Source organism: Diplotaxodon limnothrissa, linkage group LG7 (genome assembly GCF_057381915.1).
Source record: "Diplotaxodon limnothrissa isolate DT_005_m linkage group LG7, D_limnothrissa_male_GT1.1, whole genome shotgun sequence".
NCBI lineage: Eukaryota > Metazoa > Chordata > Actinopteri > Cichliformes > Cichlidae > Diplotaxodon > Diplotaxodon limnothrissa.
This window is the reverse complement of record NC_140602.1, coordinates 63,207,634-63,230,115: the sequence shown is the minus strand read 5'-3', so window position 1 is coordinate 63,230,115 and position 22,482 is coordinate 63,207,634. Positions and strand designations below refer to the sequence as shown.

Sequence of the window (22,482 nt, the reverse complement as noted above, 5' to 3'; positions counted from 1 at the left end):
GCTTCTTCAGTCAGTATGCGTGAAGCATGTCGGGACCTGCTGCTGTCCAACTCTTCATACTGGAGACCCTTTATTAGATATCTGCCACTGTGATGGTTACTGGACCCGGTTCAGGGAGGTTACTGTGGTCTGCTCTTAGGTCCACAACTTGCTCCTAAGTTAGTGTCTATTGCAAGTATGTTTTTAATCGCAAATGTGGGTAAAACACTCACATTTCCATGGTGACAATGGCACGCTACAGAGCCATCTACTAAATGAAGCATCGGAGCAAAGAATGTGTGTTGAATTTTTTTTAATAATCGAGTTATTCGAATTTGTTGCTGAATTGTTGCAGCACTACTTTCAGTAATCAAACTCTTTATTTACATGTACATAAATGATCTCAAAAGTAACTGTGTGAGAAAACAAGTGCCAAAAAGTTCTCATTTTTATAAAGTTCTATCAGTTTGATGGTCTAAGCCTCGGACTGGTTTACGTAGTGATAGCTGGACAGATTTTTAATTCATTGTTTGGATGAGAAGTCTTCATCTGAACACATACACATTCAGTGAGAGTATCTTTTTAGCTGTCCAAAATGGTAACTTTATGATTGCCGGCAAAACAAAATTAAAAGGCATCTAGAAGCTGTAGCCAAATAAAGCAAGACTGAACTTACTAATATTTAAAACTAACCTCAGTTAGTTTTAAATATTTGTATAATCATACATTTTTATTTTTGAAAAGAATTATTATGGTTATACCCCCATCAGATACATTCTGTGAATCTATTTCAAACACAGCTGTAGAAATTATTCAACTGAGCACTGAGCCAGTGTCATGATCTCCCCCTCAGTTCCACTTCATCAACCACCTTTTACTGTGTTCAAAGGTGCCAGTGACTTTAGCTCACTTAATCAAACTTCAGTCCAGTCTGTAGGACCTCAGTTAGTTCCAAGCATCAAAAACAGAGTCCAGAATCACTTGTTATACATCATACGGCAACAGGTGGACCAAACATCTCCATGGTCTCCATAACAAGGGATAGATGATCGAGAAACGAGTTCACAGACACTCTGAGGATTCGTGCTTCATCAGCGCTCCACCTCCTGAAACACAGCGAAGGATTTTTAGTACAAAAAGGACACAGATGTTAGGGCTCAGTTTGATACAGGCTATGAAGGAGCCAAGGAAGATAATCTCACACAGAAAGCGTGCTTCCAGACACTGTAATCAGTTTGCTTATGCCGCCTTTCCGGGGCTCTTTGTCCGGGGAGAGCGACCGCAGAGCGATGGTGGCCTCACGAGATGATGGGAAGGGAACATCCAGAGAGCTGCACGAGGGTCAAGGAAGACTGAGGACATGGCTGAGACAAAAGAGAAAAATAAAAGAGGCCGGGTTTTTCATCTCTGACTCTGTTCTCTCATTTTGCCCTACTTGCAATGGAAAATGCTATTTGCTGCATTAAAAAGGCTTCATCCTTACTATAATCTGTTACTGACACACTGCCCCACCATAAGGAATATATTTATGCTTTAAAAATAAAAGCTTGAAAAACACACCCATTTATTACAAGCGACCTATTTCTTAACATTTTTTTTCACCCCTTTTCTTTATTCTCACTGACTCTTCTTGTGCAAATATCTCTTAAACAACAGGAAGGTGCAGGTTCACTATAACTAGGGTTGCCAACCGTCCCTTAAAAAACGGAATCGTCCCGTTTTTAGAAACAAAAGTACACGTCCCGTATTGAGCTAATAAGGGACGCACTTTGTCCCGTAATACAGTGAGAATCAAAAGTAGTCTATAACTTTTAATGGAATTAACGCTTTGTTTGAAAACATAATTCCCAGCCCCTCTCCTGCTTTGTGACCAATGAGCTGACAGCACACTTATGACAATTCGAGTATGACAATTCAGATTACCGCTCATCTCATTGGTCGAGGAAAGGTCGCTTGCGGAGAAAATACCGGAAGACAACAGATGACCACAACAAGAAGCATGGCCAACAGGGAAACAAACGCCGACACTGCGGTGCAAGTCTCGGACGACAGTACACCTAAAGCTGGGCAAACACTGTGCGATTTTTTCAGTCGCGATATTCAGCTCCTGCTCAAACTGCATGATTGACTCGCAGGGGTTAGAAGTTGGTAGGTCACGATGCAGGGTCTCACACTATACCGCCCGATGCTCTGATGCCTGACCTGAGTGCTCACACTGTGCCTCCATAAAATGAAGGTTATAACAGAAAATCTGTCGCGCTCTCTCTCTCCGTCTTACACTCACACAGACACACCACCACCATCAACTTTGCTAAATTGCTAATGAAAAACATGATCAGGCAGCTGTGACTGAGCAGCAATGTAAATCCAACTATTTTCATGGTTGTTGTGGTCGTGATAATTTTGTGAGGCCACATCGAAAAGGCTCGGATGAGCTTTCCAAAGTTCTACAAGTTGTGCCTCCATCGCTTGTGTCCAGATCAGCTGTGCTGCTCCATCTTTTACACCAACGTTTACGTGTTTGCGCGCGAGCAGTGTGAGCGGCTGTGGTGAGACCCTCACGAGCGATTGATTGATCGGGAGCTGGTCGTGAGGTGTTAATCACTTCTCGTTACCCCACGTATACTACACGATGCACGATGAAGGCCAAAATCGGTCCGATCACTCAAAAATCGGCTCAAAATGGGCCTAAAACCGCACAGTGTGAGCCCAGCATTAGAGCAGCAATGTTTGTTCCCCTCAGAGAAAGGGAAGAATGGGAAAAGGAAAACACCTGGCTGGAAAAAGTTAATATGGGCATGTGCAGTGAATATCAGCGCTATGTGGCCAGAAGTGTGATAATATAATTTATTTTGTGTAATAAACAACTGCAAGGATAGATGATTACAACAAATTGATGACTAATACATAAAAGTAATACATAGATGAATAATGATGATGAGTTAAGATGCGTAATCATGGGAACAAGCGGGTTTACAAACAGGAGCAGCTGATTAGCATTAGAAAAGCTGAAATAATACCTCAACTGAAGCCAATTGTACTAAATGCACTAAATGTGCACTGTTACAAGAATGTTTTTCTTTCTATTGTTTTATATTATTTTAAGTTAAGCAGGACAGAGTTAAAGAAAGATTTACTTATATTCTCAAAAGTTAAGCATGACAGGCTTCTGTTTAAGAAGGAGACCTGTTTTATTGTGTTAATGTTGTCATTTTGAGCTAAAAATAAATGGCTAAATGATCATTTGTTTCACATGTGTTCATATCACAAAGAATACACATCTACTTAAATCAAATTCAAGTCAAATGGTTAAAAAAATAATTTCACACACAAAAAAAGAGCTAGAAAATTCACCACACTGGGAAGGGTGAAGACAACTGGGTCGCCCGGCCCTGGCCACGAGGTGTCCCTTATTTATTTTTCAGGGAGTTGGCAACCCTAACTATAACCAAAACTCCAGACTCAAACATAATGTTACAACATCCACAGTAGTTATAGTCATCGGTGAGTAGTAAATAAAATTAAATGAAAGTTTCTTTAGAGGATGATTTAAAAATGTTTAAACTTCAAACTCTATGCCAGCTTCTAGCTTCGCTTGACAGTGTAGAACAAACCTGATGACACAAACTCCTATTAAGCTTAAAAGTCAACCTAACACACCCAAACAGAAAGAGCCCAGATTCAGATTCAGGTTATTTCGAAACCTCGATACAATTACCGGCACAAATACTTCGAATGTTTCGTTGTTTCAAGAAGCCTCGCTTTGCCCTTCGCTAGTAGAAAATATCATTAAAGTTTTCATAGACCTCAGTGGTAAATATTGACAACAATAAAGGATACAACTCCAGTTTGCCTGTTCCTCCGTTAGCTTCTCCAGCTGCCGCCATTGCGATTGTTGTGCTGAAACGAACCGGAAACGGAAACGCTTTCCATGTATGAGGAAAAGGACAGCTGTCCCCAGTGGCAGAATGCAGTATTACAACAGTGAATACTGCACAACAATAGAAATAAATATTTTTAGTGAACTGAAAATACACTAAAAATTAACAAAACTAGGTGTGAATAACATTTAAATTCACTAATATAAACGAAAAATAGATTTTTGCAATAATAATAATAATAACAACAGTATACTAACTCAAAATGGATGAAATCCAACCGAAAAGACAACAGAAATTTGAAATGAAAAATACATTTTTAAGAAATTATGGAGAAAATACACGTCACATGTCAAAAACATGTCAAAAAGGTAGCCTGGTTGTGACTTCTTTGACGTTTTCATTTATTTATTTTGAAAAGGAAACTTTTTGCAAAAGAAATGTGAAGTGTAACTTTTCTGCTATAAAATTAGCAGCCACTAATTCCAAATTTCTAATCAAAGTCTTCCAACCTGCACCCAACCTGAAACACCTCCTGGCACTTGGGCAGCTACTTTGAGGTATTGGGATTGGGTATTGGGCAATACGCAATAATACCAATACGTTAATTTCACGTTTCATCACTACATAAAACTGTATGGATAGAACCGCCAGTCAAATCTATTTGGAATGCCTCAAGGTGGTTTCTTTTTTGTGTTTAAAAGCAACTAATACAACTAATAACTGCTTTGTTCATATCTTCCTGAAGCCATCATGGCTTCATTATGATGGTATTCAGTTCAGTTCAATTTTATTTATATAGCTCCACATCACAACAACAGTTGCCTCAATGGTCTTCACAAGGCAAAGACTCTACAATAATGCAGAGAATGTGAATGTGTCCCTTTGAATGTGTCCCCAAGTGCAGTTGCAAAAACCCATCAAGCGCTACAACAAAACTGTCTCACATGAGGACCGCCCCAGGAAACAAAGCCAAGAGTCACCTTTGCTGCTGAGAATAAGTTAATCTGCGTCACCAGCCTCAGAAATAGCAAGTTGACAGCACCTCAGATTAGAGCCCAGATAAATGCCACACAGAGTTCCAACAACATGTAGCCACACATCTGAAAGCATATTGATTTGCTCTCCTGATATTTAGACTGTAGTATTGATATTTTAACTATCTCTACGTCAACTGTTCAGTGGAAACTGCACAGTGGTCAGAGGAGATCGCACAAATCAGGCCTTCGTGGTCAATTAGCTGGCAAGAAACCACTACTAAGTAAAAGCAACAAGCAGAAGAGATTTGTTTGGGCCAAGAAACACAAGGAATGGACATTAGACCAGTGGAAATCTGTGCTTTGGTCTGATGAGTCCAAATTTGAGATCTTCGGTTCCACCTGCCTTGTCTTTGTGTGATGCAGAAAAGGTGAATAGACTGTCTCTACATGCATGGTTCCCATCGTGAAACACGTGGAGGACGTGTGATAATGTGGTCTGCTGGTGACGCTGTTGGGGATTTATTCAAAATTGAAGACACACTGAATCAGCACGGCTACCACAGCATCCTGCAGCGCCATCCCATCCAGTTTGCATTTAGTTGGATATCATTTATTTTTCAACAGGAGAATAACCCCAAACACACTTCCAGACTGTTGATAGTCATTTATTTCCAGTAATGAACAGAAAAAATGTTTTTGGAGTTGAATGTTATGCTGGACTTCTCAGGAAACTCCAATGTTCCTTAAGAATTCTGCACAGTATTATATAGCAGTGATATATCCTTTGGTTAAGGAGGGGGGCATCCAAATCAGCATTACAAAGTGATTTATGTAAAAAGGCACAGCACAAGATATGCATAAGAATATTCTTTACACCCAACTGTAACTGACAGAAAGTTAGATCTAGTGTTTCTGACAGTTTCTTACCACTTGAAGCCCTAAGAAATAAATTAAGTAAATCATTGTTATGGTTTAGCTGCATGGGACAGAAACACTTTATGTATAAATTTGTATTAGCATTCACGTCAGTCATGGTCTTTATGTAGGACAAGAAATCAAAATACTTCACTAATTGGGTGGCTATCCAATGAATCTGCAAATATGACTCGTGGCCCTCCACTGGATTTATATCAGGGAAGGCTTGGGCCAATCTCAACACTCCATGCTACAGTCCTTGAGCCATCCATTAGCAGTTTTTGTGATGCTGAAGGATGTACTATCCTGCTGATGGAGGTCAGTAGCATCAGGAAGATGTCGGCTGTTTGCTACAAAGTTAATTTAGGTCACACTTATCAAGGTAACAATATGTGAAATTAAGATTTTTATGTATAGATATGTTGTAATGACATGGCTCTTTTTTTTTTGTTTGGGTTAAATGGTCACATATATTTATTTTTGTATTAATTGAGCATTGTATCAACAAATAAAAGTAAATCATAACAATTAATGTTTGATAACTGCAATGTTGGCATGCAGTTAGTACATTGTATAGGGAGTAGCTGGTAATAATGGCCCTAGGGCATGGTAGAAAATTCTCCCCCCTAAAAAAGATTTTTTCCTATATTGTAGGGCTTCTTGATGTTGCACTCAGCCTAATCACATCAGGTAGTTGCTGCATTACTCCCTCTAAACTGGACTTAGGGTACAGAAAAGTACAAATGGGACAAACAATAAGAATGCCTAAATAAAACACTAAACTTTGCCTTAATATGTGCTTATACTGATAAACATTTTAAAAAGGATGGAGAGGATCATAATGCATTATAGCTTGATCGTAACAAAATGGAATCTAAATTTTCAGTAAAACCCATTAAAATACACGAGAATGCCAGCAAAACGTCTGTGGGCACAAACATCTTTAACGAAATGTGCAGTTGGCTTTGTTGTGCAGGACAGACGGATGGAGGGAGGTACGTGGAACCTTCATGTCCCATCAGCTAGTTTACTGTCCACCTCCTCTCAGTATGTCACAGAAACTTGACGCACTCAGCCTGACGTAGTCCTGGGAAGCAACTGCTGTTTGTAGATACCAGCCAGAGCTTTGGAAGCACTGTGGATCATCTGGCGTTGGGTTAGGCCTGTCATGGCCTGGTGCCAGTCTGTTCTGTTGATGTTGGGAAGGCTTTGCTCCAGGACCTCACCCACGGTAACACTCAGACCTGACCAGCGCAGGCTGTAGTCAGGAGGGGTCATGGACTGAGCCTATATGGGGAAGGTTACAAAAACACTGTGAGTTGTAGCAGGTTTCTACATGGGAGATTTTGAATAAAATAATTCTACGGTACAACCTGACATTTTTTGTTCAAAGACAAAAAGTCAAGAGAAAACTGTAGAGCCTGAAAAAGGTGGGAAACTTTATCTTCTACCAGCATGACAGGATATTGCCAAAAGTATTTGCTCACCCTTCCAAATCATTAAATTCAGGGATTCCAATCACTTTAAGGTGTATAAAAATCAAACACTTAGGCGTGAAGATTGCTTTTAAAAACATTTGTCAATGGGTCCCTCTTATTTGCTCAGGAGTTGGGTTTAGTTCTAGCATCCCAAGATATGTTTGCCAGTTTCATGACCTTCCCACTAACACATTACCTGCCTTGTGGAAAGCCTTCCCAGAAGAATTACAGCTGTAAAGGTTGGGCGGACAACATATTCAAGTCTGTGGATAAACAATGGGATGCTACTCAAATTTGTTTGAGTGTAAAACCAGGCAAGCCAATACTTTTGTCAGTAGAGTGTACAGTGTTCCCTCGTTTATCGCGGGTGTTACGTTCAAAAAATAACCCGCGATAGGTGAAATCCGCAAAGTAGCGAACTTTATTTTTTACAATTATTATAGATGGTTTAAGGCTGTAAAACCCCTCACTACACACTTTATACACATTTCTCAGAAAGGGGATCGACATTTTCACACGTTTCTCTCTTGTTTAAACACTCTCAAACTTCAAATCTTCGAAAATAAGTCCAGCATTATCGAATGAAACCAAAGATCAAACCCTGTTTTCAGGTCCAGAACATGGGCACAGAGCAGCTGCGAGAGAATTCAACATTAATGAATCAATGGTACGGAAGTAGAGGAAGCAAGAAGAATGAGTTCAGTAAAGTTTGACTTATCGGACATTTTGGTTTCACTTAATGCTCCTTATAATCCTTTTGTGTTTGTTGTCTTCTGCTAGCGAAGATTTATGTAAATTTGACAAGCTGGACGCAACTGTACTGTACAGGAGACACGGCACGATGTAATTGATTGAAAATGGTCTACAGTTGATCAGGACGCAGTACACAACGCACTGTGACAAAACAAAAAAACAAACAAAACAAAAAAAAACAGCGGGGCCGTGAAAACTGAACCGCGATATAACGACGGACCACTGTATAACAAATCAAAAACTAAGGGAAACCTACAATACTTACTCAAGCAGTGTTGGTTTAGCTTGACTACAGAAGGTAACAGGCCTTTTTAAGCAGGCAGGGCTTCATTTCAACATTCCCCATGACCACCATTTTTTCCACGTACAGATACAAGGCCCCAGGAGCAACCATACATACAGTATACACAGCCAAAAAACTCCACGCCACCCTCACCCGCACAGTTTTACTTCTGTTTGGTTTTATAAATTGTAAAAGTTTCTTTTTCCTGAACATTTTTTTTAAATATTTAAACTTCAACCAGAAAAGCTCTTCCTTTGTAAACCAAATGATACCTGCTGGACGTGCTCTAATGCTACAGGGGTCGCCTGAGTGAAGAGCTCGATGTGAATGTTCTGACCAGGGTCCTCGAGGATCAAACATCCGATGTCAAACCACCTGGAAACAAAAAGAAGGTTTTGTTGTTGTTTTTAGAGCTTTTAACTAAATGTTAACGCTTTTGTTTGTTGCCACAAAAAAACATCAAACTGCATCAAACATGTGAATATTTGGCTTGCATTTTATTCAACACATGACTAATTATAAAGTAAATAATGGAAGATGAAAGGTGAATAGAAATGTCAAAAAGCATTTCTGTCCTGTTGTAGATGAAAACTGTTGTAGCCCAGCATCCACACATTTTTTTGTTTTTTATGGGATGCTCCAAGCTGTTTACAGCAGTACTGTGCACTGTTTGTGAGATAGAAAGTCCGCTAGGCCTCTAAGAATGTGTGTGCTTTCTTTTCAGAAGTCAGTCAAAACCTTCTTACTTGTCAGGAAAAAGTTCAGCAATGAAGTTTTCTAAAGAGACCACTGGCTGTCTCTCGTGGATCACACCAGCTCGACGCAGACTGTCAATGCGCTCCTGAGCCCCCTGCAGACACGCAGGGACAGACAGACACACACATGTATGACTGAAGCTGCAAACATCAGTGCTGTCAAGAACTAAACTGAAACAAACTCAGACACTAGTAATACTTATGTAACTGGGATATTTCAGCATTTTATTTTGAACTAAGAAAAAAATAAGTAAACTTAAAAATGACCAGACTGATATTTTAATAAACTAATACATCATCATAATTAACATTTTTCTCTTTTACTGTGCGTAGAGATATTAACTAAAATGAGCCTTGACTCATAAAATGTGGAACTCTCTATGCAATCCAGTTATTATGATTAAAAGGTTACACACAATTTTTCAGAAGCAACCTATTTTGTGTTTCGTTTTTCCCACAATATTAAGACTCAGTTCTCAAAATATTTCCTCTTAACAAATCTAGCACTGCATGATTTATATACATTTTTATCTTCACACGTGATGGTCTTAAAAGCCATGTCATTTATAAATAAATAAGCTATAAAACCTATTCAAGGAAAACAAACATTTGATGCTTGAAAAAAGTTGAACGAGAAAGAAATGAAGTAACGTAAAAGCGAAGTCCACTGACCTTGACACCGGCGGCATAGCCCACAGGCTGTGGAGCAATGTTTGACTGACCAGACTCTCCGGTGACCATGGCCAGCCCAAAAACCTCCTGGAAAGCATCTCTAACTGCCCCCACATTCATCTCCTTATCTGAAGTCACAACGATGTCAATGTCCCCACCAGACTCTGAGGATGAACAACACAGAAACATTTATTAAGAACATTTGAATGTTTTGTACATTTTTTTTTTAAATTGGGTAAAACAGGGTAACTTACTGATGTATGGGGCCATGCCAGGATCAAGAGTAGTGATCATGGACTCCACAGAGTGTTTGGTTTTGTCTAAGACTGTCTTTACTACAGCGTTTCCTGCTACTCCCTGAGGGGACACAATACACACAGAATAAGACTACCCAAAAATATATATACACACACACACCACACTTAACCAACTGTTCCTATTAACTTTAATTAAAGAAGAACTTCATCATTGTAAAGACTTTTTATGTTTGAAAAATATGTCCAACCATATCGCAAAAAAGCTATAGGGAACATCAAGCTTCAAAAGTCCCCTTTCACACATTTGTATTCTACCTTAAAAAAGCCCCAGATGCCTCCACCACTGTTGGTGTCTCCAGACACTCTGGGATCCTCCTGTTCCTCCGGGAACGTGATTGAAGATCCAGTATCTAATCCTCCTCTAATGACTGACTGCTGAAGCATGGGGTTGGACACCACACCTGAAAATATGGAACATTTTTTAACAAGTTGTACTTTTTTTTTTAAATAAATCAATTGTTTACAGAATGTCCTCTGAGCATCTGCTGCTGTTCTGTTTTGCGCTTCCCTATTGGCTAGATTGTGAGGTTGCTGCTGCGGTAGCCCATGCAGTTGCTTCTCCAGTCTCTGATTCTGTAGTCTGACAGACTTTAACTACACAGTCGTCTTGGAATTCAGCTAACAACGCTAGATCTTTCTCTGCTCTGGAAATCTGCTGTGAGTTTGAGGACTATGATTTATTACCCTTATGTCTTACTTCTAAGTTAAGGGACATTCATTTCAGCTTTCAACACCCTGTTGTTATGTGTCTCAGGGGCCCTAAACCTGCACATGAGGTCTTCCCAGGTGTGGTACCACACTATCGGGCGTCTATCTTGTACTTAAAGCTTGTTCCTGTGCTGCCATGATTAGTGCCTCTGTGCCGTCTCATATTGGTCACCTGCCACCTAGAGTACATCTTGGATGGTTCTGTGGAGAACTTCTGGTTTATTCTTCTGCCTCATATCTCTCTGGAACACCTCTTCAAGCATGTGGCCAGGGCTGTGAGTCCTTGCATGGCAGTTTCCCAGGCCTCAGGTATGGACAGTTTGCTGTACTTCTTGGGTACCCCTTTCCTCATTGCACCTTTCTGCAGCTCCAATAGTTGGCTGACTTCCTTCCACACTGCCTTGATCTTGGCCTCCAGTCTCCTTCTCCATGGAGGGCACTGCTCCTTGTGGCTGTTCATCTGGTGGCCAAACATCTCTGTGATCACTACTGTCATAATGTAGATCGGCTGGTTAGTTTCCTAATCATCCCAGTAATGGATTGTCCATAATGCTGCATTCACATCGTCTAGCAGACTTTCAGAGGGTACTTCACATTTGTCTTGGTAATCGGCCATGAAGGGTTCAGGTTTCCAGCTTCACCATGATCCTCTCTCTCAGGTCAGCTTCTCTCACACTCAATGCACCTCCAGTCATACTTGGGGCTTGCTACTCGACCGCTGACTTTACTGGGACTTCATAAGAAACAACAGTTCTTAGGTCCATTATAATAATATAGATGGGCAGTTCTGATAGCATTGCTCCCACATTGATGTTTTTGATTTGTTATTAGCCATAACCACGAGCCGCATCCTTAATGATAACTTAACTAAATGTTAAGTGCCAGTGGTGTAGAAACTGGAGTTTCACGGACCTTCCAAAATTGCTTTCAAAAGGGTTGTTCAGTGTTGTGAATGACAGCTAGTCAAGCGAGGTGTGCTTGCCTGTTCAGGTATAACGTGAAGGTGTTTTTCAACTGGAGAAGGCAAAGATGCCTCTGTTGGTATCAATACTGTTGCAAATGAGTATCTAATTTGATAGTAATATTTAGTGTTGGCTAGTATGTGGGTATTCTGGGTGTCAAACTGATTTGGTTCCAGTTTTTAAAAGAGCATAAATGTGTTTATCAGATTCGAAAATTTCACCCGAGCTTCACATTTTTCACTCTGACCTGGTATAGAAGCAGGACTGGAAAATGTTGGCATCAGCGGTGTCTGTGGGGTTCGACCAGCATGACCCCGTGTGATGTCATATCCTGCACCCACGGAGAAGCTCGATACAGGTGGACCTACAGGAGGGGGCAACATGCTGGAAGCAGTAGAAGGAGGTCTGATGGAAGAGGCCTGAGGAGGCAAAGAGAAGGAGGCAGCAGGAGGGACGGGAGAGCTGCTGGTGAAAGGTGAGGCCAGTGTTGAGGCGGGGGGAAATTGGGAAGAAAGGGAAAGCGGTGCAGCCAGAGGGCTGCTGAAGGCAGGAAGTGGTGGGACACTGGGGAGAGAAGTCGAGACTGAGGGGGAACTGATTGTTCCTGGGAGAGGGAGCGAAGTGGACAGACCTGAAAAACAAAGAGAAACATCCAATCAGAGAGAGCTTTCCCTCTACTCATCTGCTTGCCATTTTCTCACTCTGCAGGTCTTTATATCCTCAGCTCTGCTCTTTAGGCCTGAAACCCGTCTGATTTCACTCTTTATTTGCTTGAATTAGTTCTCTAGACTCTCTGCTCGGGTTACCTTGCAACATCTCGCTATTAGGTAACTGCTAGAAGTAAAATTGCTAATATTAACATTCACACCGCACAGGTAAATATTTATGATAACTGTGTAATACTTTGATATTGCTGAAATGAGAGTTTTACTTCTTACTCTTCTTACTCCTAAACTGCTATTTAGAGTTATGAATGTTAACTACTATAGCTTTTGAGGAAAGGAGGAGCCATGTTTGGCTGTCATGTTGTGTGCCACATCAGTCCAGCTCTGAGGTCTTTACACTGGCTGCCTGTCCGTCAGAGGATAGACTTTAAAGTTCTGATGCTGGCCTATAAAGCTCTGAATGGTTTAGGACCAAAATACATCAATGACCTCCTGACCCAGTATGAACCTTCCAGATCCCTCAGGTCATCTGGATCCGGTCTTTTATCAGTTCCCAGAGTCAGAACCAGACACGGAGAAGCTGCATTCAGCTTTTATGCTCCTTATATCTGGAACAAACTCCCAGAAAGCCTCAGATCAGCTGAAACACTCAGTTTATTTAAATCCAGGTTGAAGACTCACCTGTTCTCAGCTGCATTTGAATAAAGCACCAAATCCACACTTTAAGCTTAAATTTCAAAACTTACATTTAACTACTGATTTTATCTACTGTTCTGATTTTATCTGTTTTGATTTTATATACTGTTGTTTGTTTGTTAATTAGTTAGTTTATTTGCTTGTTTTATTCAATTTTAAATCATGCTTTTTATTTGTTTTTGTTTCTAATGTCTCTGTAAAGCACTTTGAATCACCTTGTTGTTGAATTGTGCTATACAAATAAACTTGCCTTGCCTTGCCAGCTGAAGAAGGCAAAGACAGCACAATCGGTATCAATACTGTTGCAAGTGAGTGTCTTAATTGAATATTAATTTTCCAGTTTTAATATTACAAGCCATTCAGTCCCTGTACAACCACAGCGAGTGCTTAATTAGCATTGCCAGCAACAAGTTGGACTTGTTTCCAGAGGATGTTGGACTTCATCAGGGATGCACTTTGTCATTGATTCTGTTATGAACAGAATTTCTAAGCGGAGCCACATGGCTGAGCTTCTCTGTTATTGTTACTTCCCTGCAACCCAGCTCTGGATAAGTGGTAGAAAATTGATAGATGTTGTATCCATAATGTCCACATCAACACAATTAAAATTTATTTACACGTATTACCAATCTTGAATTTGTATCAACAATGTGAACTGTAGCAAATGACATTTAAAATCTCGACTCAGCTAAGCTACAAGCAAAGGGAATGTTGATTTGCACATCAAATGTCTTACCAGCAGTGGTGGGCAGGCTTCCGACTGGGCCACCCACAGTCAGAGGGGTGGGGCTGGCAGGAGGTGTAGTCTCAATCCCACTTTCTTCCATCATATTCTCTGTAGTATTTATTTTAACTTCAGCCCAGAATTGCTGCAATAAGATGTTGTGATGAATTATATTGTGTTCAACTTGTCGGTCGATTGTTCATTTCCTGCATGTACACTCTGGGAACTATAGCACATAAAGTTTGACTGACAATAATGTTTATTAAACCTTTTTTCACACCAAGGAAGAAATTTAGAAATTTCTCAAGTTAAATCTATAAGTATATGAACACAGACACAATTTTCTATTTTTTTTTTTTGCACACTACCAATGTTTTTTGTCTATCAAACAATCAATATTTTAGTACTGACTTTCAGCTTTAAGTTAGTGGATATAAACTAAAGTATTGCACTGGTGATGCCATGGTTGTTTGCAGGTAGACCAGCTCCATCAATACTAAAAGGTATATACAGATTTTAAAGAAACATATGCTCCCATTCAGATGATGTCGAGGCCTTGCATATTTAAGCAAGACAATGCTGAATCACACACTGCATCTATTACAAGAGCATGTCTTTGTATTAAAAGAGTAAGGGTGCTGAACTGGCCTGCCTGCCGTCCAGTGCAGATTATTGTGAACTTCTTTTTATTGATTGAACAGGTATCCTCGGTTTTCTAAATCAACAAATTGATACATGCACCTTCCTGTGACAATGCATCGCACAGTTTGAGCCTCATTTATTGGCTTAAGTAAGGTAGACTTGTGCCTGATTTAGACTTCTGCAGAGAACCTTTGAGGATTCGAGGAGCCTATGAAAACAAGTGTTGTTGCCCACATTTATGCCTGTGTGTAGTGCACACAGAATCAGCATGGCTGCACCCTCCTATGTCAGTATGCATACTGCAGCAAAACGCCATCCCAATGGATTTAGTTGATCATTTATTTTTCCAACATGACAATGACCCCAAACACACCTCCAGCCTGTGTAAGGGCTAGTTGATCAAGAAGGAGAGTGATGGAGTGCTGCATCAGATGGCCTGGCCTCCACAATCACCTGACCTAAACCTAATTACAACCATTCCAAATTGAGATGGTCTGGGATGAGATGGACCGCAGAGTGAAGCCAAAAGGGCCAACAAGTGCTCAGTATCTCTGAACTCCTTCGAGACTGTTGGAAAACCATTTCAGGTGACGACCTCACGAAGCTCATCGAGAGAACGCCAAGCGTGTGCAAAGCAGTAATCAAAGCAAAGGGACGCTATTTTGAAGAGCCTAAAACAAGTTTTCGTTTACTACATAATTCCATATGTGTCCATTTATTTTTTGGTGCCTTCAGTGAGAATCTACAATGCAAATAGTCATGAAAATAAAGTTTAAAAAATATTAAATGAGAAGGTGTGTCCAAAGTTTTGACTGGTTTTGTAGATTTGTGAGTCCTTAGATGGATCATTCTGAGGCAGTGATTTTATCTTATTGTTAAATAAAAACAACAAAAAAACAACTGTGGTGAAAAAGTAGCCAGAAATGCAAATAAGGATTCAAGCGCGTTGAACAAACCAATCATAACAGCTGCAGTCTGCACTGACCCACTGTGTAATTACATTCTCGGGAGGTGCACCTCAGGTTACATGGTACGTCAGGAGTTTACAGTGACGTCATAGGTTCCCACATAGATTCCCTGTTAAACTTGGGCATTAAGCTGCGCATGTAAAACATATTCCCAGAGAAAATAATCTGTATTGCAACGCATTTTAATCCAAAACTCAGAAGATAACATGCTGGGAGCAGGTTATCAGATGCACTGTTTTAGGAGCATATAGTAATAAAATTGTTTGATCCCAACAGAAACAAACAGAAGACCCTCTTACGGTCTCCACAGAGGTCTTCCAGGAAGCGTGATCATATTTTCTGATTGATCAGCAGACCATGAATTCACGCATGGTCCTTTCTAATCTGGAATCTAGACTGCTGCAGGTCAGGCTTTGCAGCACAACCTACTACAGCGATTTACCCCAGTAAGACATGAACCACCTTCGTAGTACAAAAACCCAGGGTTAAACCTTAAGTTTCGCACACGAAGAGGCAAGCGCTGTGCTCTGAAACAAAGCGGATCTATATCGTCTGACGCGGACACACAAGGTTTGTTCCGTGTCTGCCACGCCACAGAACGACAGGAGATCCAAATGAATGCAGTGTAGCGTTTTTTAAGACTGTTCACAACTTACACGTGCCTCACAACCCCAAAGAAAAACAGCAAAACGGACAAAGTACCATACACATCTTTATCTAATTCTCTAAAAAAGACTCAGCACGACACGTGCCACTATTATGATAATCTCTACAGAACAAGTAACTTAACTACTCACCTGCTGGCGGTACTAACACAATACACCCATAAATAATAATAAAGCGCCGACCCACAGTGATGACGTGGTGCTTTGCCACGTCTGCTCCAGCGTGACGCCTGCCGCCGTCTTACGTGGCTTACGAAACTAGTGATGTGAGAGGCTACTGATTTCCCTTTCCGATCTGATTCCAAGTAAAATTCAGGCTGGAATCGGCTGTGTGAAACTGTGTGTTTGGAAAATTTAAATCACAAGTAGTGTATTTCAAACTATACCATAATAATGTATACAAGCCATCAGACTTCTTACTTATGAAGAGTGATCATACAAGGAATAAAAAAACCCTGAAAATGTAATACCTGCATTTAAAATGTGACTGAATTGAAAATTATAACAAAGCTGAGAAACATTTTAGTTGTCTCTGTAGCCGGAGTACAGGCCACTATTTACTCGTGTGGTGCAAGCTATTCAGTCTGTGTATTCTGTATTTTGTTTTAAAGGGTTGTGCGTGTGACTGGTTTCTTGTTTTATTAAAATGTACACTGTCTCCTGACTGTGCACAACGAACTTGGTGCTCTTTTAGAGTTTTTCTTTGACTTTTAACGTGTTGTGTTGTGTTTTTATTACAGTGAAGCGAGGACACACCAGTAGCCGTGGAACCTTTGGTGGTGGGTTATTTTCCACACTTCCTAAGTCCAGATCAATGTATGGTTTTATGTAATCCAGGACATTGTTATAGAATAGGCTATACCACACTTAGCTTTTATTGTTTTATTCTTTTTTTATTTTTATAAATTTATAAAAGGGTTAGGGTTAGACATATCAATATTGGACTTGGTAGTGCAGTCCCTACCAAGTCCCTAAGTTGCTGTCTGTTGAGATTGATGGTTTGATAAATGGGGTGACTGTCCCGTGCTTGGTGGATACTGGGTCTATGGTTTCCACCATCACAGAGAGTTTCTTTTTGACACATTTTGCACCTTGGGGACAAGAATGCCTTCATTCATGCCATTGGTTGCAGCTTTGGGCTGCTAATGGGCTCTCCATTCGTTTTATTGGTTATTTAGAGCTCAGTGTACTCCTGTGTGGAAAGGAAATGTCCTCTTGTTGGATCCTTGTACTGAGAGACACTCCTGCTGCCATGCCCTCTGTTCTTGGCATTTTAGGGATGAATGTGACCGCTCTTATCAAGAGCTGTTTGGGGCATATGGTGGGTCTTTGTTTAATTCACCTTCCGTGTCCCAGGCACCAGGGCCAGTTTTGGAGGCCCTGCATCAGTGTCACCAGTCTGCTGACCAAGTGCCAGAGGACCCTGTAGGCACTGTCAAGGTGTGCGGGCCACGAGCCGTACGGATACCTGGTGTCGTTACGCAGCTGGTGGCCACTACATATTCCCAGCAATTCTCAGGCCTTCCTAAGTCCAGTTCAGTGTATGGTTTTATGTAATCCAGGACACTGTTATAGAATAAGCTATACCACAGTCAACTTCTATTGTCTTATTCTTTTTTTATTTTTATAAGCTTAATTAAAGACATATCAATATTGGACCCAATCTGCCTCAGTTGTGCATCCCTAAACCTGTGCGACCTTTTCTGGTTTTTAAGAAGACTTTATAGTTCTTGGGGGTGAAATTCCCCTAAGTGGCGTTGTCATTTTATTATTTGTTATATAACCCCTTGCTGTTGCTGTTTTACTGTAAGTATGCTATATATGTTTAAAGATACAGGATAGTCTATATAATCCACTTTAGGTGCGCTAAAATGTGAACAAATGGGATTCTGTAATTCTAAGGATGTGGTGAATTCTCGTCTTTTAAACATAGACACAAAAACCTAAGTCTAGACATAAGTCGCTTTCCAAAATTCTGCAACAGTATCTGCCTGCAACACCAAAGGACTCTGCGATTGATGTTTGTCTTGCCCTAGCAGCAGGCTGTACTTCTCCTTCAGCTCGCCTCATGATAAACTCATCATCATATTCTGTGTTTTAATGTACTTTTTCTTGTGTATGATGTGTCACAAACCACGTCTTGGCTGTCTGATCATCAACTGAGTGAGCAAACACATGTTTGTGGTGATGCAGTTTTACACCCGTTTGCACATCACTATGATAGGTGAAAGAAGACATATATACCAATAATTTAGACGATCTCTGTGATATATAGTGTCCTTCTACTGCTGTTAATCATAAACTACAAAACTGTACAAGCTGAAAAATAAACACATTTTAATTGTTAAAGACTTGAGGACTAATGCTGTTGTTGAGGCAATAATTACATTTTTCTTTTCCCTTGGCCTTCTTTTGCTTTTTTTTTTTTTTAGCATGCTAGAATATGCAAGCTAAATATATACAAAATATATACAAAAGATTTTTGGACATCTTCATGATTATTCATGCTTTTATTTCTTTAAAATAAATTTGACTAACCGACAAGCTAAATTCAAAAACCATTTAATGTCAAAAGCTCACTAAACAAAGGCATTTTAAACCATTAATCGGATTCTTCAATAATGGATCATGCCATTTAACTGTACGGCACTTCGCATCATGCATTAACAACATTAACATTACGTGTTACAGTGAAAGAAAAATGCCTGAAATAAACATCCGAAAAACAAATAAACTGCGACTGAAAAGTGTGATGCGTTGCGCTGTGCAATATTAACGATGCACGCTGGTTGAAAATTCATGACATCCACTTCAATAAAAGATCAAAATCTAATATTACAAAATGATTAATCATCCATCCATTTTCTTCTGCTTACCAGAACTCGGGTTGTTGGGGCAGCAGCCTAAGCAGGGAAGCCCAGACCGCCCTCGCCACCTCCTTCAGATTATCTGGGGAAACATGAAGGCTAGATATATTCTCTCCAGTGAGTCCCAGGTCTGTGCCAGGGCCTCCTGCCAACGGTAAATGGCCTGTATTTGTATAACGCTTTACTTAGTCCCTAAGGACCCCAAAGCGCTTTACACTACAATAGGACATGATTGGTTGGGACACCTTGCCAAACCTGGAGGTGTCTGCCTGTACTGGCTCCTTTTGACTCTACTCAGAGTCCGTCCTGAGTGACTGAACTCTTCACCCTGTTGCTAAGGGAAAGTCCATGCAACTTTTAGAGAAAGCTAAATTTTTTTAGCCTTTAAAAGAACTAGCAATAACAATGTCAATAAAAAGATCAGGCCAAGATTAACGAATTTAAGTTGTTTTTTCACCAGCCATGCTCCATCTGGTTAGGACAAAATTATTTAAAAAAACATTGGGTATCAATTAAAATGTAAAACAATTAGATTAGTATTAGTACATCTGGTGCCAATAGCAATGATTATTTGGCAAATCTACTAAGCTCGGACATCCCTAATTTCTATACCTTACAAAATGTCATCTACATTATAACAAAACATCTGCACTTTCAGTCAGTGAGCTGGAGCCTATCATAGCAGTCACCGTGTGGACAAGTCACCAGCATGGCACTCCTGAGAAAGAGTGAAACATTCAAGTATGTGTGTCCTTCGGCTCCTAGGAGGAAGTCAGAGTACCTGGAAATAATTCATACAGGCACAAGGAAAACATGCAACCAAGTCTACATAAAAAGACTTTTTGAATTCAGAACCTTCTTGCTGTGAAGTGCTAACTAATACATCATTGTGCTGTCACAGTGAAAAAGTTACTTTTGGTTGACCCCTTACACACAAGGAGTCACCACAGCAGGTAGCTTCACATGATGAATCTCAAAGTCTCAAATCTCTAGTCACTCTAAAAAGCTTTCAAGGTTTCTGACGATTCAGTTAATTATTTGTGTTTATTTATATTTATCCCTAGCAGAAACATCTTGTTATAAAAAGCATTAATGACATACACACAGTGTAAAACTGGTTTACAAAATTGTGAGTCAGGCGGCAGTCAAAGGTAGTAGCCCTGGTGATCCAATCCTTGGCTGCTGAAATTAGCTCTTGAGACATGGAACTACACCTTTCTGGCGAGGAAGTGTTGTGGAAATTTTAACAATAACCTGCAACTGACAAGTAATGTATTAATGTAATAATAATAATAATAATAATAATAATAATGTATACTTTATTTTTTACTTTTAACACATTGCAATGTGGAGAAATCGTTCAGATCAAACGCCAAACATTTTTATGAGGATGGACACCGCCCTGGACTCTTTTATACCTTTCCAGAACACTCTCAAACAAACAACATCTCTATATCTTCAGTCCCATCCTTAAAACCTTCTCCCTCAGAGAGAGAATTATGACCTTGTTTTCTGCTTAGCCATCACCTAAGGATTTAAATCCCTGATAAGTAGAAGGCGTCTCACTATCTGTTTTATGTCTCCCATTACAATGGCCTCACTGTGTGTGTGGAGCATAAGGCCCACTTGTAGTGCACATGCATACAACTAAGTGACAGGAGTGCTCTTGCTATTCTAAAGTGATATGATTAAAATATGTGATTAATGCATGAGAAAAGAAATCTGCCACCACAGAAGGAAACTGAGCTAGTGCATGAGGTTGAGCTAGATATGGTTTGGCTCTACTCAGCAAACAGCTTGGGATCTAGAACCACCTTGAAGTATACCAGTGGACACTACAGTGGACACTACAGTGGACACGACATATGAAGGGAGTCATAAAGCTGCTGAACAGCAGCACTTCATTAAACAGGCAAGTAAAATCTACCCTGTTAAATATGCTTCATTCAAAGAGATACATGTTGAGTGAAATTATACTGGCAGAAGACAATTAAGGTAAATGCTTTGTTTGCCATTTTTATTCAGAAATGTGAAATTGTGGCAAGCAGTTTTATTCCTATAGGACATAGTTACCAGCATAAAAAAAGAAAATTTTATTATATTTTGGCAAACTAATCATAAAATGATCCTGATTCTGGCCCTGAGCTATTAGCAGTTTCTTTTAGAACAAACCATTTATAGGCAAATACCAAATCAAATCAAATCAAATCAGTGGATTACTTGATGTTAATGAAAATGAATTTGTCTTTTCCTTCCCTGACTTCAAAGCATAGTGACGGACAGAAATATGGGAAGTTAAATCACCTGTTAGGTTATGCTGTGTATGGCAGGCAGAGTTGCGGACCCAATATGGAGACTCAGAGACAGGACTGAGCTCAAAACAGCTTTATTTTGCTGGTAAATATGAATACAGTGGTCGCTCGTTTATCGTGGTAGTTACGTTCTAAAAAATAACCCGCGATAGGTTAAATCTGCAAAGTAGCCAACTTTACACACTTTATACACTTGTCTCAGACAGGCATGACTCTCTCAAACTCTCAAAGTTCAAACCTTGGTAGAAAAATAAGTCCAGTATTACAGAATGAAACCAAAGGCACCCACAGATGCCTTTGACTGTGAAAAACGTTTCATCAACATTGTTGTGTTTGTTGGGGAGAAAACTTACAAACATACAGTACAGCCCTTCAGAGTCACACTGCTAGCGATCAAAGATTTATGTAAAGTTGACAAGCTTTACGCATTCTGTACTGTACAGGACCGTAGCACGAGATTGATTGACAATGGTCTACAGCCAATCACGACACAGAATATAATGCACTGTAAAAAAAAACAACACACACACAAAAAGCATGTAAAATTGCTCAAAGGCCGTGAAAGATGAATCGCGTTATAGCGAGGGACCACTGTAACTTCACTGGCAGGGCCCCAGATATACAAACAGGTGGAACACGCAGCTAGAGAAAAATAACGATGAGGAGCAGGAGGAAATGCAGACATTATATATACATGATCTAATTGAGACAGGGAAGCAAATCTGAACATGATGCACACAGGACAAGTGACTATCAGAATAAAACAGGAAGTATGAGAAAAACACACTGAGACTAAGTCATACAACTTGGGGAGAAAGACACGCGTCAGACTTCATTTAATTTACTCAAATTCACCAAATCATCATATTTACCTCACCGTTGGCTTTTACATGACCCAGTTTTTGGTTTTTGGTTTCCTGAATGCTGCTTTCTGTATATTTGAATCAATCTGATTTGAATGGACCCTAGGCCATACAAATGAACCAGTAAAAATAATCATTCAAGCCATACCCCAAAGCATTTTATTGGCCTCACCAAAGACAGTACCCACTAAAAAAAGAAGCTTATAAGAGAAGGTATAAAACCAATAGTTGAAGGTTTAAGGAAGGCAGGGTTAAAAAGAGTGTGTCCAGATTCCCTGTGCAATACACCTTTGTTTCCTGTAAAGAAAGCACCCCCATCACACAGATGGCAGCCAGTGTAGGGCTTCCAACCACTAAACAATACTGTCCTGTGTGCCGGAGAATCTGAATGCTTTTCAGT

The 22,482-nt window shown here is 40.1% G+C and overlaps 2 protein-coding genes across 2 annotated transcripts; both read right to left on the bottom strand.

Annotated features, from left to right (window-relative positions):
• Positions 1-284: 284 nt before the first annotated feature.
• lage3 (L antigen family member 3) lies at positions 285-3,874 on the bottom strand. Its single transcript, XM_085358655.1, has 3 exons — positions 3,820-3,874; positions 1,182-1,310; positions 285-1,085 (listed from the first exon to the last, which is right to left on the bottom strand). Exons 1-3 carry the CDS (start codon positions 3,864-3,866, stop codon positions 971-973), a joined length of 291 nt encoding a protein of 96 aa, XP_085214781.1. The 5' UTR covers positions 3,867-3,874; the 3' UTR covers positions 285-970.
• A 1,640-nt stretch (positions 3,875-5,514) lies between these two features.
• Positions 5,515-16,219, bottom strand: prrc1 (proline-rich coiled-coil 1). Its single transcript, XM_085358654.1, has 9 exons — positions 16,173-16,219; positions 13,778-13,910; positions 11,928-12,311; positions 10,266-10,411; positions 9,948-10,050; positions 9,694-9,857; positions 9,013-9,116; positions 8,539-8,641; positions 5,515-7,039 (listed from the first exon to the last, which is right to left on the bottom strand). The coding sequence occupies exons 2-9, from the start codon at positions 13,869-13,871 to the stop codon at positions 6,824-6,826; spliced, it is 1,314 nt and encodes a 437-aa protein (XP_085214780.1). The 5' UTR covers positions 13,872-13,910; positions 16,173-16,219; the 3' UTR covers positions 5,515-6,823.
• Between the last annotated feature and the right edge of the window lie 6,263 nt (positions 16,220-22,482).